The 14,370-nt window shown below is 55.2% G+C and overlaps 1 protein-coding gene and 1 pseudogene across 1 annotated transcript; both read left to right on the forward strand.

Annotated features, from left to right (window-relative positions):
• LOC101937229 (paired amphipathic helix protein Sin3a-like) overlaps nucleotides 1-14,370 on the forward strand; it is a 55,883-nt pseudogene that overhangs the window by 29,628 nt on the left and 11,885 nt on the right.
• LOC135977715 (uncharacterized) lies at nucleotides 8,953-11,109 on the forward strand. The gene is made up of 2 exons (XM_065578961.1): nucleotides 8,953-9,506; nucleotides 10,557-11,109. Exons 1-2 carry the CDS (start codon nucleotides 8,975-8,977, stop codon nucleotides 11,060-11,062), a joined length of 1,038 nt encoding a protein of 345 aa, XP_065435033.1. The 5' UTR covers nucleotides 8,953-8,974; the 3' UTR covers nucleotides 11,063-11,109.

Genomic DNA, 14,370 nt, shown 5'->3' on the forward strand with positions numbered 1-14,370 from the left:
CTCTCCCCGCGCTGCACCGCTGCAAGGGGAGTGCTGCTCGGAGCAACCCCCTCTGTCCCAGCTCCCCCCGTCCACAGTCACTACCACCAGCCGAAGGGCAGTGCCCGCTCACCCACTCAGAGACAGCAGCTGGGCAGCCTCCGGCAGGGCTCTGCCCCCCTCAGATGAGTGCCAGGTGAGAGGGGCCCAGGGCACAGAGCTGCTGTGTGCCCCACCCCAGGCATGCTGCCCCCTGCACTGCAGCCCAGCAGCCCAGAGGGGGACACGCTGCTGACACTGCAGCTGTTCTGTGGGCCCAGCTCAGGCCAGGCTTAAAGTGGGCAGAGTCGCCAGGGGCCACAGTCCTGGCCAAAAAGAGTTCAAAATGGAGCCAGGTCCCTGAGGGGTGCACTGTAAGCGCTGCCCTAGCAAGGGCATGGCCATTTATTTCAGCCGGGATTAACATAGACACCCCTCCCCGTCCCCACACATGCTTTTCCCAGGCCACCTTCAGCACTCAGCACAGGGATTCACAATGACCTTGCCGGGATCAGCAGCCCAGAGCAATCCAGACTCTTGGACAGAAACCGGCTCATTCACCCCCCCCCCCCGGTATATCTATCCCGGCCCTGGTATTACATCTTGTGTAGCTACAGCCCACATAACGCAGAGCACGGCATATGCAGCCCCCAATGGTAAATAGGTTGAGAACCCTACAGCAGAGGTTCACGTGTGAAGCTCCAGAGGTCCCAAGTTTGATTATAGCTGCTGCCGGCCCGTGACAGTTGCAAAATGGCAGCTTTTTGTGGGGTGGGGCGGGCAGGGTGTGTGTGTGTGTGTGTGTGTGTGTGTTTGAAACCAGAACAGGCTAAAGCCACACTGGAGTCCGGCACCGTGCTTTCTGTCAGCCATCATTGTATTCATGTGGTGTTGCAAAGTTAGAAAGTCCACAACTAACCCCCAAAGTGACCGTGATACAAACGTGCAAATGAAGTAGAGAGAGAGAGAGAGAGAGAGAGAGAGAGAGAACACCGTGTAAACGACACACCGAAACACACTGCTGCAATGGAAACACTTTGCCCAGACATGATCCCCAGACAGATTTAATTGGAAACACCTTCTTTTTGGAGCTGCCTGGACCCCAAATTCTTCAGACAATGTCACAGCCCAAGTAACTGTGACACGCTGCCAGCAATCTCAGGTATCCTTGTGAAAGAGAGGAGAGAGGCGTAACCCCATGGCAGGCAAAGGGTTAAAGCTTTAAAGGAGAAGGATTTCAGTGAGTCTGACAAGCCAGAACTACAATGTTTGGAACTGAAGTGAAATACCAATCTGGAGTCACTCATCCTTGAAAACACGCCTCCCCTTCTCCTGACGCCCCAGAGGAGCGGGGACGCTGCCAGCTAGCAGCCGTTCACACACTGTAATAGTCTAAGACACAGAGGGCCTGAGTTCGACCTGTGACCTTGGAAAACTCATTACACTGCACCATACCTCAGTTTCCCCATTTTTAAAACATGGTTTATGCTAGTTCCTTTGTGTTCTAAAGTACTTTGGCCCCAATGCCCAAAGGTACCTGGGGCAGGGCGGGAGGATTCCTGCCTAGGGTCCAGCAGAGCGCTGGGCAGGGGATCCCCGCCAGGCTCCTGGTACCCCATGGCCCCGGGGGCACTCTTTACTCACCAGGAGGCACTGCCAGACTCCTAGCTAGCCAGGCTCATGCTGCAGCATCCACTTGCTGGGGGAAATGCTGCTCCGTTTCAAAGGAAAAGCAGCATGTACCTCACTGCGCCCCCATCCCTTGTGCCTCGGCCAGGCAGGGTTGGGAAAGCAGAGGATGCACCAGGGCTCCCCTCCCCCTTGTGCACCTGCCCGGGCTGAGGGACGGCACTGAGAGGAGTGCAGGCTGCCCCTCTCTATGTGGTAGTTACTGCGTCTGTCTGGGCACGTTCCTTCCTGTGCCCAGGCACTCAGGGCACATGGTATCCCACAGGGGCCACATAGCATGCCCTGCCACTGCACCTCCCCCACGTGCCTACACCGCCTGGGGCTTTGGTGCCCACCACCAGGCTCTGGCCCTACATCTCCAGGCTGTGTGAAATACTGGGCATTTCAATAAAACTCACCTATCCCGACGCTGCAGCTGAGCGGGCGAGTTAGCAACCTGAAGCGTCCCCCACTTCCACATCAGAAACCAGAGCCGGGGCTCCATGCCTTTATGGGGAAAGCGCCACTCCACACCCAGCTTATCTTGCTTTCTCAACTGCTGGCCTCAAGCCTGGTGTGTGGGCAGGGAGGGAGCCCCCACCGGAACGTCTGCCCATCCTTTATTTACCGCAGATACCAGTTTTCTTGGGCTCCCTCCCTCTTCGCCGAGAACGCCAACGTTTCTGAAGCTGGGCAGATGTGAGCCAGGGATTTAATTTCTCAGTGGGACTCTGTGGCATTACCGTATCACCGGCCTTCCAGACGAAGGACGCACTAAATGGAGAGGATCAAGCCAGAGGAGATGGCAGGAACGGGGGTTGTGCAGAACGCGATGGGGGTGTAACGCTTGTGCCAGGTGGTATTGGCTGTGACAAGGACGAGAATCAGGATCTCGGGGTTCCTCTTAGCATTGCAAAGCAGAACCAGCTGGAGCGCCCCTCCCAGAAATCTGGGAAACTGACCAGCACGCCCCTAACAGGCAGCTGTTCCCCCGTCAGGAGCACTGAGTCTGAGTCTAACACAGGAGAACTTTTATTTAGAGGAGAAAGAAACGCAGCATGAACTGGGGAAACCATCACAAGAGTGACTCAGCAGTATGTGAACTGTGAGTGAAACGCCCACCCTACAATCTATTGGGCAGCAGCCCCTTGCCTCAGTTTCCCAGCTTGGGATGAGAGAGTCCAATGGACGAATGTCCCTTTGGCACACCCCTCCCATTTTCCCTCTGCTGTCCCCTTACCCAGTTTACGGGCCCAGCTCAGCAGAGTTTGAGAGTTCAGGGGAGGTTCGGGGGGGGTGTTCGCCTCCTGCCCCAGGGAGAGAAGGGGTGGGCCAGGGATGCCTCTGCCTCTGCTCTGCACCGCTGCTGCTCCATGCTGCCGTCTCTGCCTGGAGCTGCGATGCCATGCTGTGAGGGGCCTCCAGCCCGGAGTGAGTCCAGCTCTTAGTGACTTCCCTGGCTAGGGGGAACCTCGCTGCTGCTCCCCCCTGTACTGTCTTTCACCACAGCACCGGCTCTATGGTGCCCAGGCAAACCGGCTTCACAGTGTTTTCAGCTCTAGGGATCACTGAGAAGAAACCAGGACTTCCAGCTGAGTCCAGTCAGCTCTGTCTTTAAGCACTGGGCAGACCCAACGTTTTGTAGGCGCCTTTCACCAAACCCACACACCCGGTGGGAACCCCTCTCCCCACCCCCCTCGGACTTTCAGTTCCATTTGGTATCACTAACCCCTGCTTAGCACGTGAGGTTACAGAGACTGAACCCCCGCTCCCTCCATTGTCCCGACAGGTCACGGCCGGGTGAGGAGATACCTGAATGGGATGGGCTGGAGCAAGACTGCGCTGCTGCTGCATCTGTCCCACAGGGAAGAGGATCAAACTGGATTCATTCAGCGACTGTCAAGGCAGCTGCTCTCTGTGTCCCAGCTCTCTGGCTGGGATACAGGGGGCAGGAACTGGTGCATTAGAGGGAACAGCTCCACGTCCGTATAGTTCTGGAAAAGAGCACCCAGGCGGTTCACCCGCATGCACGCTTCTCGACCCTGCAACTTGCCAGCACCTGGCACGCGCCATCGAAATGTGCAACAAAGGACACGAGATGGGACCTGTTTATTTTGTTGCACGTGGCACCAGTTTGCTTAGTGTGATGTGCTCCAGTCTGCTCATTTGGGGACCAGGTTTTGGGATGAGGGGGAGTTTGTGCTGTCACACAAACAACGAATGAATCTCCCACATGCAATTCATGCTGCCTCCTCCCCCCCCCGCCCGCACACGCCGAATGCCAGCTGCAGCCGGCCCCATAAGTCTGGCTGCCCCCAACAAACTGGTAAAGCAGCTTCCAGTGGATTCTGGCTGATTCTGGCTACGCATCTGTGACGAACTGGGACTGTTCTTACTGTGGTCTTTGAATGCTGACAGGGGAGTGTGGCTGGGATAGTCTGCATTGGGGGATCTGAGACTGACCGGAGAATACCTGAGCATGTAACATGAGAACCCAGGAAGGGGTTAGAGGCCAGGTGACACCTTTGCCCGGGAAACTGAACAAAGGCTGTGGGAGGGGTCGCTGAAGGGAGAGTTTCAGGAGCTGGCTGGTGGAATGGCTGGGAGGCAGACAGGGCTCTGACCTCCCAAGGGGGCTGGGGTGCCCGAGGACCCCAAGATGGACCTAACTGAGGGGGTCCTGTTTTCTGTGCCTGCGGGACCTGTCTTGAACTGTGTCCCTGTCGTCTAAATAAACCTTCTGCTTTACTGGCTGGCTGAGAGTCATGGTGAATCGCAGGAAGCCGGGGGTGCAGGACCCTGAGTCCCCCCACACTCCGTGACAGGATCACCCCCATCAGCTGGACGTGCTGGGCCGACCCCATGCACAACAGGGGCAGCAGCGCGGCCACCCTCACGCTCTGATTGTGACTCGGGATTGTGGGGGCTTCTCACCTGTCCCATGGAAACGTGGCCAAAGGCGCCAATTGTCCCTTCATCAAAATGGCGCCATCTCCCACTGCTGCCAGCGGGGCTGAGGCCTGCGCGAGGGCTGCCCCGTCCCCACGCTCTGTCTGCATGTGGCAGGCAGGCTGCCCTCCTGATGCTGGCTGCCACCTCCCGCTGGGCTCCAGGAGGCTGAAGCCAAGCCCACAGGCAGACTGGCTGAGGCCATGGTTCAGGGCCTGGACAGCGCATGGGGACTGTGAGGGGATGTGGGGGGAAGGCTGAGCGGGCCAGGGAGTGTGGGGGGCAGGGGGAAGGCTGAGGGGGGCAGGAGGGAGGCTCAGGGAGATGTGAGGGGCAGAGGAGAGGCTAGGGTTTGTGCGCAGAGGACAGTGCTGGGGCTGGCAGATGGGGGGATCATGGCAGCTCTCCCAGCCAGGGAGGTGGGGTGGCCTTCCTCTCCCAGCAGCCGGGGCTGGGCTGGGCTGCAACGTTCCCAACTCTCAGGCAGGGCTGGCTCTAATTTTTTTGCCGCCCCAAGCAAAAAAAAAGAGTGCCGCCCTCCATAGCGCCGCCATAACACACGCCCTCAGCACCGCGACGCCACCCCACCTCCGCAGAGCACTGCGTAGCCGAACACCCCGCCCCCCCGCGAAGCGCCGCCGAACACAACCCCCTCCCGCGGAGCGCCGCCGAATACCCCCCCCCGTAGAGCGCTGCCGAACACACCCCACCCCCGCGGAGTGCCACACCGCCGTACCCCTCAGCCCCCCGAGGAGCGCCACGCATCCAAACACCCCCCTCCCGCAGAGCGCCGCCAAACACTCACCCCCCACGGAGCGCCACCGACCCCGCCAGCCCCCCGTGGAGCGCTGCGTAGCCGAACCCCCCCCCCAGCGGAGCGCCGCCAAATGCCGTGCCGTCAAACCCCCCCACCGAGCGCCACCGAACACCCCCCCCCCCCCCGCGGAGCGCCGCGCCGTGCTGCTGAACCCTCCCACCGCCACACATATCTCCCACCGAGCGCCGCGCCGCCAAACACTCCACTGCTGAGCCGCGCTGCCAAACAGCGCCCCCGCCCCCGTGGAGCGCCCCGCCGTGCCGCCACCCCCCCCCCCCCCGGAGCACTGCTGCCGAATCCCACCCCCCAGTGTCCCCTACACGCCCAGCCGAAACAAAAACAACCCACCCCACCCCCAGCGACCAAACTCCCCCCCCAAAAAAATCCCCACCACCCCAAGATCGGCCGCCCCTTACCAGGTGCCACCCCAAGCACGTGCTTGGTCGGCTGGTGCCTGGAGCTGGCCCTGCTTTCAGGGGCTGAGTGCGAGTCCCGGGCTTTGGGCACCAACAGGAGGAGCTGCCGTGATAGTGGGAGAAGCGCCTCTGACGCCGTGATGTTCAGGGCTGGGCCTGCGGGCAGAGCCCTGTGCGAGAGCCCCGGGGCTGAGGGCACAGACCTGCCCTGCTCTCCCCGCGTGTCTGACCCCATAGCAGAGAGGGTGCCAGGGCAGGGCACGGGGGACCTCAGCAGAGGAGAGGGCGGCGGGAGGCAGAGGAGTGTTGCTGCTGGGTGCAGACAGTAACAGGCAGTGGCTGGCAGTTCCCCTGCCTTACGGGGAGGAGGGGGGAAGTGGAGTCTCCATCGGAGCAACCAGCAGGAGCCGGGCATTACAGGCTGACTTTTCTACCTGGGATGCTCACACCCGTTGGCCGGGGAGTCAAAAGCCGGATGTAAAAACATGCTCTGATTTGTTTTCTTTTTAGAAGAAGGAACCCACCAGCCTCACTGTTCCTTCTCCCACCTCTGGTGAATACTGGGTCAGCAGCACGGACAAGCCAGTCTGCTGCCTTGCTTCAGGGCTCAGTTTCTTCTTCAGCAGAGGAGAAAGGAACCATGGAACAGCAACGTAACGTCACAGTCTCGTTCCCCACCTGTCCTGTGGGGTCTTCTGGCCTTTAGAGCTACTGGTCAGGGCCTCCCCCAGTCTGCGGGGGGGCACAGGGCCTGCTGGCCTCCTCGCAGCCTCTGCTGAGGCTACAGGAGAGAGGCCTCTTCAGTTTGCAGAAAGAAAGAAATCTCTGGGGTGAGCACACAGCAGATGTCTGTTTTCCCAGGGCCAGATGCTGCCACCTTGTCACTGGAAGGGCCCGTGTGACCTCTGACCACAGATGAGGGAGGACGCCCAGCCTAGCTAGACAGATTCTTTCGTGCCATGGCTGGGGACAGAAGCCTGCAGCCAAAGCTCACACTGCAGGAAACAACCTGCAGAGGCCTTTCATCTCCCCAGGGTCAGACGTCACCACTAGGAGAATGTGAGCGCCGGAGCACTGGGGGAGCTGGGCTGAGATGGCATCCCAGGGCACAACCACCTGTGTCAAGTCCATTCAGATTCCATGCTCAGCAAAGATGCAGGGAGCTATGCGTTCAGGAGAGGCGCTGGTCAGAATTTGCCAATGGAACTGTTTTTCCATCAGAAATTGCCAGCTTGTCAAAATCCAAACGTTTCGTGGGAACACGTCGATTTGGACAAATCTTCAGACAGAAAGCAGGCAGGTTTTGCACGGAAAGCTGCTTGGCTCCCTGCCAGCTCGCCCGCCTGCCCACCTGCTTGACAGGTTGATGGGGGGCCTGGGCTTCCAGGCTGCTGAGAGAAGCCCTGGATCCCAAGATCCCAGGGTCCCCTGGGGTAGGGCTGCGGGGCTCTGGGTGCTATTTAAAAAGTCCAGGGCTCCCGCTGCCTCTACCACCCCGGCCCTTTAAATAGCCACTGGAGCCACGCTGCTTCCCCAGGGCTCCCGCGGCTATTTAAAGGGCCGGGGCAGTAGAAGCAGGGGAGCCCTGGGCCCTTTAAATAGCCCCCAGAGCCCTGGGATAGCGGGGGACTCGGGGGCTATTTAAAGGGCCGGGGCTCCAGCTGCCTCTGCTGCACCCCGTCCCCGCACCAGCCCCGCACCCCCTGCCCTGCCCGCAGCCAGCCCCGTCTCCAGACAGCCCTGCATCCCGTGTCCGCAGCCAACCCCTGCTGCACCCCTATCTTACCTACAGCCCCGCCCCCCTGTTCTGCCCGCACCAGCCCCGCCCCCCTGCCCTGCCTGCTGCCAGCCCTGCACCCCCTGCCCACAGCCAGCTTCTGCCGCACCCCCTGCCCTGTCTCCAGGCAACCCCTGCCGCACCCCCCTGCGGCCCTGCCCAAAGCCAGCCAGCCCCACACACCCCTGTCTCCAGCCAGCCCTGCACCCCTTGCCCTGCCTGCAGCCAGACCCTACCTCCAGTGAGCCCCTACCCTGCCTCCAGCCAGCCCCATGTACACTGGTGCCCTGCAGTTCCCAGGGCAGTAACCCTGCACACCTGCTTCAATGAGGGGGGCAGGGAGCAGCTGGGACCCACACATGTGCACACCACTAGGGTGACCAGACAGCAAGTGTGAAAAATCGGGACAGGGGGATAATAGGATCCTATAAGAAAAAGACCCAAAAATCGGGACTGTCCCTATAAAATCAGGACATCTGGTCACCCTAGCACACCCCCAGGGCGTGGCGGGGACCCACACATGTGAAACGGAGCTCATTAATAACCGATCAACAGCATATATGATGCAATGTACATAATATATAATTTTATTATTTATATAGTTATGGAAAGTAAATAATACATGGAAGAAATGAAAGGCTTTTTTTTACATTATTTTTTTTTGTTAGTCATCCCTGCCGGGGCCCCACCAAAAATGTTCGAATTGGGCCCCGCCCTTCCTAAAGCCGGCCCTGTTGGGGGGTGGTCTGTAAGTGAGGACTGGCCTGCCTCCGAAGGTCTGTGAGAGTGAGGGATCATTTTCCAGGATAGGTTGTAGATCGTGGATAATGCGCTGGCGAGGTTTTAGCTGGGGGCTGTATGTGATGGCCAGTGGTGTTCTGTTATTGTCCTTGTTGGGCCTGTCCTGTAGTAGGTGATTTCTGGGTACCCGTCTTGCTCTTTCAATCTGTTTCCTCACTTCCCCAGGTGGGTATTGTAGTTTTACGAATTTAAATCGAATTAACCCTGCACCCGTCCGCACAACGAAGCCATTTAATTCGAAATAAAGGGCTCTTTAAATCGATTTCTGTACTCCACCCCGACGAGCGGAGTAGCGCCAAAATCGATTTTATCATTTCAAATTAGAGTTAGTGTAGCCGCAATTCGATGGTATTGGCCTCCGAGAGCTATCCCACAGTGCACCATTGTGACCGCTCTGGACAGCAATCTGAACTCGGATGCACTGGCCAGGTAAACAGGAAAAGCCCCGCGAACATTTGAATTTCATTTCCTGTTTGCCCAGTATGGAGAGCACAGGTGACCACAGATAGCTCATCAGCACAGGTAACCATGCAGGCCGATAATCGAAAAAGAGCACCAGCATGGACCGTACGGGAGGTACTGGATCTGATCGCTATATGGGGAGAGGATTCGGTGCTAGCAGAACTTCGTTCAAAAAGACGAAATGCAAAAACTTTTGAAAAAATCTCCAAGGGCATGATGGAGAGAGGCCACAATAGGGACTCAGATCAGTGCCGCATGAAAGTCAAGGAGCTCAGACAAGCCTATCAAAAAACAAAGGAGGCAAACGGTCGCTCCGGGTCAGAGCCGCGGACATGCCGCTTCTACGACGAGCTGCATGCGGTTCTAGGGGGGGCCGCCACCACTACCCCACCTCTGACCGTGGATTCCGAGGGGGGGATCATCTCATCAGCTACACCTGAGGATTCTGCGGACGGGGAAGAGGAGGAGGAGGAGGACGAGCTTGCAGAGAGCACCGAGCACTCCGTTCTCCCCAACAGCCAGGATCTTTTTCTCAGCCTGACTGAAGTACCCTCCCAACCCAGTATCCAAGACCACGACCCCATGGAAGGGACCTCAGGTGAGTTTACCTTTTAAAATATAAAACTTGTTTTAAAAGCAAGGGTTTTTAATGATTACTTTGCCCTGAGGACTTGGGATGCATTCGCGGCCAGTACAGCTACTGGAAAAGTCTCTTAATGTGTCTGGGGATGGAGTGGAAATCCTCCAGGGACATCTCCATGAAGCTGTCCTGGAGATACTCCAAAAGCCTTGCCACAAGGTTTCTGGGCAATGCAGCGTTATTCCGTCCTCCATGGTAGGACACTTGACCGCGCCTTGCTTGCAGCAAGTAATCTGGTATCAATGCATGACAAAGCCTGGCAGCGTATGGTCCCGGTGTTTGCTGGCATTCAAGCAACATCCGTTCTTTATCTTACTGTGTAATCCTCAGGAGAGTGATATCGCTCATGGTAACCTGGTTGAAATACGGGAATTTAATTAAGGGGACAGAGGTGGCAGTTCCTACTGGGCTGTTTGCCTGTGGCTGAAAAGAAATCCTTCCCTGCAGTTACCCAAGTGCAGGGGGTGTGTGGGGGGGAATTGGCCCAGAGCTTTTCGTGTTTGGCTAGCAGGGATCTTCCCTGATACCAGCCATGTGGTGGGGGGAGGGGTAAAGCGATCATCCCAGAGAATTCATGGCGGGGTGGGAGGTGTTTGGTTCCTGCAGGGATCTTCCCTGATACCAGCCACGCGGTGCGGGGAGGGATAAAGCGATCATCCAGAGAATTGGATGGGGGCGGGGGGTTAGTTTTTCTGCTGCTGAATGTTAACAGGAAAACCGCAGCACTCAACGGGCTTTGCTTGGTATATGGGAAAGGAGGGCGCAGAAGCCGAAAGACAATGGCTTACCATGGCCGCATGCAAGCCGAATTCTGTTGCCCGGACCAGCGTCTGTGATCTTTAGCAGCAAAGCCACAGGCACTCAATATTAAGAGGCAAAATGCGACCTTGCACAGAAATCACATGTGCTATGTAATGTGAACAGTGTTGTTCACTGTGAAAGAGTATAAGCATTGTTCTGCAAAATGTATCTTTTTAAAAAATTCTCTCCTTTTTTCCCTCCCTTCAGCTGCTGCAAATTCTTCAAGCCTCCCTCCTCTGTCCCGAAGGCTATCACAGATAAGGCGTCGGAAAAAGAAGACGCGAGACGAGATGTTCGCAGAAATCATGGAATCCACCCGCAGTGACAGAGCTCATCTGAATGAGTGGAAGGACACGGTTTCAAAGTATAGGAAAGAAGACAGTGAACGTGAGGACAGGAGGGACCAACGTGAGGAGAGGAGAGACGCTCGAGATGAGAGGTGGTGGCAGGAAGATCAGAGGAGGCAGGATGCAACACTGGGGCTGCTGCGTGAGCAAACAGACATGCTCCGGCGTCTGGTGGAGCTTCAGGAACGGCAGCAGGATAACAGAGTGCCGCTACAGCCCCTGTATAACCCCCCTCCCCCCTCACCATGTTCCATAGCTTCCTCACCCAGACGTGTAAGAACGCGGGGGGGGGGGGGGGGGAGGCTCCGTACACCTTCCCATTCCACCCCAGTGGACAGCCCAAGCAAAAGGCTGTCATTTTTTTAACCTTTTTTTAGTGGCCTTTTCCTTCCCCCCGATCCTCCTCCCAAACCCCACCCATGTTCCCTCTCTCTTTTTATAATGTATTAATAAAGAATAAATGATTTTTAAACAATAGTGACTTTAATTGGTTTTAAAGCAAGCTGGGGGAAGGGGGAGGGTGGGTTCCTTACAGAGAATGAGTCAATAAAGGTGGCGGGTTTTCATGAAGGAGAAACAAACAGATATTTCACACTGTAGCCTGGCCAGTCATGAAACTGGTTTTCAAAGCTTCTCTGATGCACAGAGCTTCCTGGTGTGCTCTTCTAATCGCCCTGGTGTCTGGCTGCACGTAATCAGCAGCCAGGCGATTTGCCTCAGCCTCCCACCCCGCCATAAAGGTCTCGCCCTTACTTTCACAGAGACTGTGGAGCACACAGCAAGCAGAAATAACAATGGGGAGATTGATTTGGCTGAGGTCTGAGCGAGTCAGTAACGATGGCCAGCGACCTTTTAAACAGCCAAATGCACATTCTACCACCATTCTGCACTTGCTCAGCCTGTAGTTGAACAGCTCCTGACTCCTGTCCAGGCTGCCTGTGTATGGCTTCATGAGCCATGGCATTAAGGGGTAGGCTGGGTCGCCAAGAATAACTATTGGCATTTCAACATCCCCGACGGTTATTTTCTGGGCCGGAAAGTAAGTCCCTTGCTGCAGCCCTTTAAACAGAGTAGTGTTCCTGAAGACGCGAGCGTCATGAACCCTTCCCGCCCAGCCCGCGTTGATGTTAGTGAAACGTCCCTTGTGATCCACAAGTGCTTGCAGCACCATTGAAAAGTACCCCTTGCGGTTTATGTAGTGGGTACCCTAGTGGTACCCTAGTGCTCCGGTGACAAGATAGGGATATGGGTTCCATCTATTGCCCCACCACAGTTAGGGAATCCCATTGCAGCAAAGCCATCCACTATGGCCTGCACATTTCCCAGAGTCACTACCTTTCGTAACAACACCTGAGTGATTGCTTTGGCTACTTGCATCACAGCAGCCCCCACAGTAGATTTGCCCACTCCAAATTGATTCCCGAGTGACCGGTAGCTGTCTGGCGTTGCAAGCTTCCACAGGGCTATCGCCACTCGCTTCTTAACTGTGAGGGCTGCTCTCATCTTGGTATTCTGGCGCTTCAGGGCAGGGGACAGCAAGTCACAAAGTTCCATGACAGTGCCCTTACGCATGCGAAAGTTCCGCAGCCACTGGGAATCATCCCACACCTGCAACACTATGCGGTCCCACCAGTCTGTGCTTGTTTCCCTTGCCCAGAATTGGCGTTCCAAGGATAGAACCTGCCCCATTAAGAACATGATCTCCAAAGCACCGGGGCCCGCGGTTAGAAGAATTCTGTGTCCGTGTCCATGTCCATGTTCTCATCACGCTTGTCGCTGTGCTGCCGCCGCCGCTGTCTCCTTGCCTCGTTTTTCTGGTCCTGGCTCAGCATAAACTCCACAAGAACGCGCGGGGTGTTTTCAATGTTCATGACTGCTGTCTTGAGCTGAGCGGGCTCCATGCTTGCTGTGGTATGGAGTCTGCATTGTTCACCCAGGAAAAAAGGCACGAAATGGTTGTCTGCCGTCCGTTGCTTTCATGCAGGGAGGGAGGGAGGGGTGAGGCTGTACCCAGAACCACCTGCGACAATGTTTTTTGTCCCATCAGGCACTGGGATCTCAACCCAGAATTCCAATGGGCGGGGGAGACTGCGGGAACTATGGGATAGCTACCCACAGTGCAACGCTCCAGAAATCGACGCTAGCCCCGGAACATGGACGCACACCGCTGAATTAATGTGCTTAGTGTGGCCGCATACATTCGACTTTATACAATCTGTTTCCCAAATTCGAATTATATAAATTCGGATTAATCCCGTAGTGTAGACATACCCTTATAGTTAGAAAGCTTTCCTAATATCTAATCTAAATCTCCCTTGCTGCAGATTTAGCCCATTACTACTTGTCCTGCCTTTGGTGGACATGGTTATGCTTCTACCTAAGGACTGTTCAACCTCTGTGAATACAAGAATCAAAATCCAAGTAACTGCTTCTGATGACCAACTCCTTCCCCTCCAACCCATTGACTTTATCGTGGTCGGTAGCTTTGGCACAGCTTTCTTTCTCTTCTCTTTAGGTCATTCCAAATGAAACTGTTCAATGGCAGGTGCATAATTGATGCTTCCTTTTATTAGTACATAGAGGCTGAAATATATTTCTGTTAAAAATCTGAAGAATGACATTCACAGAGTGTTAAATGATTGACACTCCAAATGGAACTCAGCACAGCAATTATTTGCCTATGCTAAGATTTATCGCTTTCTTTTGTAGTAATGCTGTCAATTGTGTACCTCCCACCCATGGAAAATCTTATTTCCTGAAGGAAGCATTTTAGTAGCCTGTAACTTCTTGTGAAAAGATGCAATACTGTATAGGAAGCAGATGAAATATAGGTAGATTAGAATAAGCAGATGTGGAAATATTAAACCATTTCTCAAGTGCCTCCTGTTTTACGTGCACAGCGTTACAGAAGTATTAAGTTCTTGTTTTGGTTCACTTAAATGTTTGGGTAAGTGGACACTTAAAACACTGCAGCTGTGCTGATGCAGTGCTTAAGTGAAGAAACTCCTATGCCAACGGGAGAGCTTCTCCCATCAGCTTAGTTAATCCACCTCCCCAAGACGTGATAGCTGTGTTGATGGGAGAAGCTCTCCCGTTGACATGACGCTGTCTACACAGGGGATTAGGTCGATGTAACTGCATTGCTCAGTGTGGATTTTTCACACCCCTGAGCAACATAGTTACACCAATATAGGTCTGTAGTGTAGACCCGACCTTTATTTCCAGAAAGTAATATTGTACTATGGCTAACACATTTTCCCCTTCATCTGGATGTTGTCTTGGAGACCACCCTGGCAACAATCAGAGTCTTAGAGGCAATCCAAAGAAACTCCCCGCTTGTCTGCTGAGGAGCAAGCCAAATTCCAGCTGGACAACACTCTGGGTGGCACGTCGGAGGTGATCCATCGCAAGGCGCTGCAGAGGATATATGCTGACAAAGCGGCCGACATCATAGACGGGCTGAGGAAAAATTCATTTGTTGCCGTTCCTATTGTGTTGAAATGGTACTTCCCAGGTTTCGGCATTATTACTTGTGTTTGAGTAAAACTCATCGTGTGCTAGGCACTATCCAAACGTATAATACACACAGAGGCTCCAGTTGAGGAAAGCATACAGTCTGAGAAATGCAGATGCTTTTTATGTTCTAATAAGTGGTTGCGTTTCATAGTACCCAG

The sequence above is a fragment of the Chrysemys picta genome, unplaced genomic scaffold (assembly GCF_011386835.1).
Source record: "Chrysemys picta bellii isolate R12L10 unplaced genomic scaffold, ASM1138683v2 scaf15, whole genome shotgun sequence".
Classification (NCBI taxonomy): Eukaryota; Metazoa; Chordata; order Testudines; family Emydidae; genus Chrysemys; species Chrysemys picta.

Excerpts from the sequence above, each read along its gene's own strand:
- LOC135977715 (XM_065578961.1), top strand. The coding sequence starts at position 8,975 with ATGCAGGCCGATAATCGAAAAAGAGCACCAGCATGGACCGTACGGGAG. Across the intron at positions 9,507-10,556 it reads CCCCATGGAAGGGACCTCAG|CTGCTGCAAATTCTTCAAGC; the intron begins GTGAGTTTACCT and ends CCCTCCCTTCAG.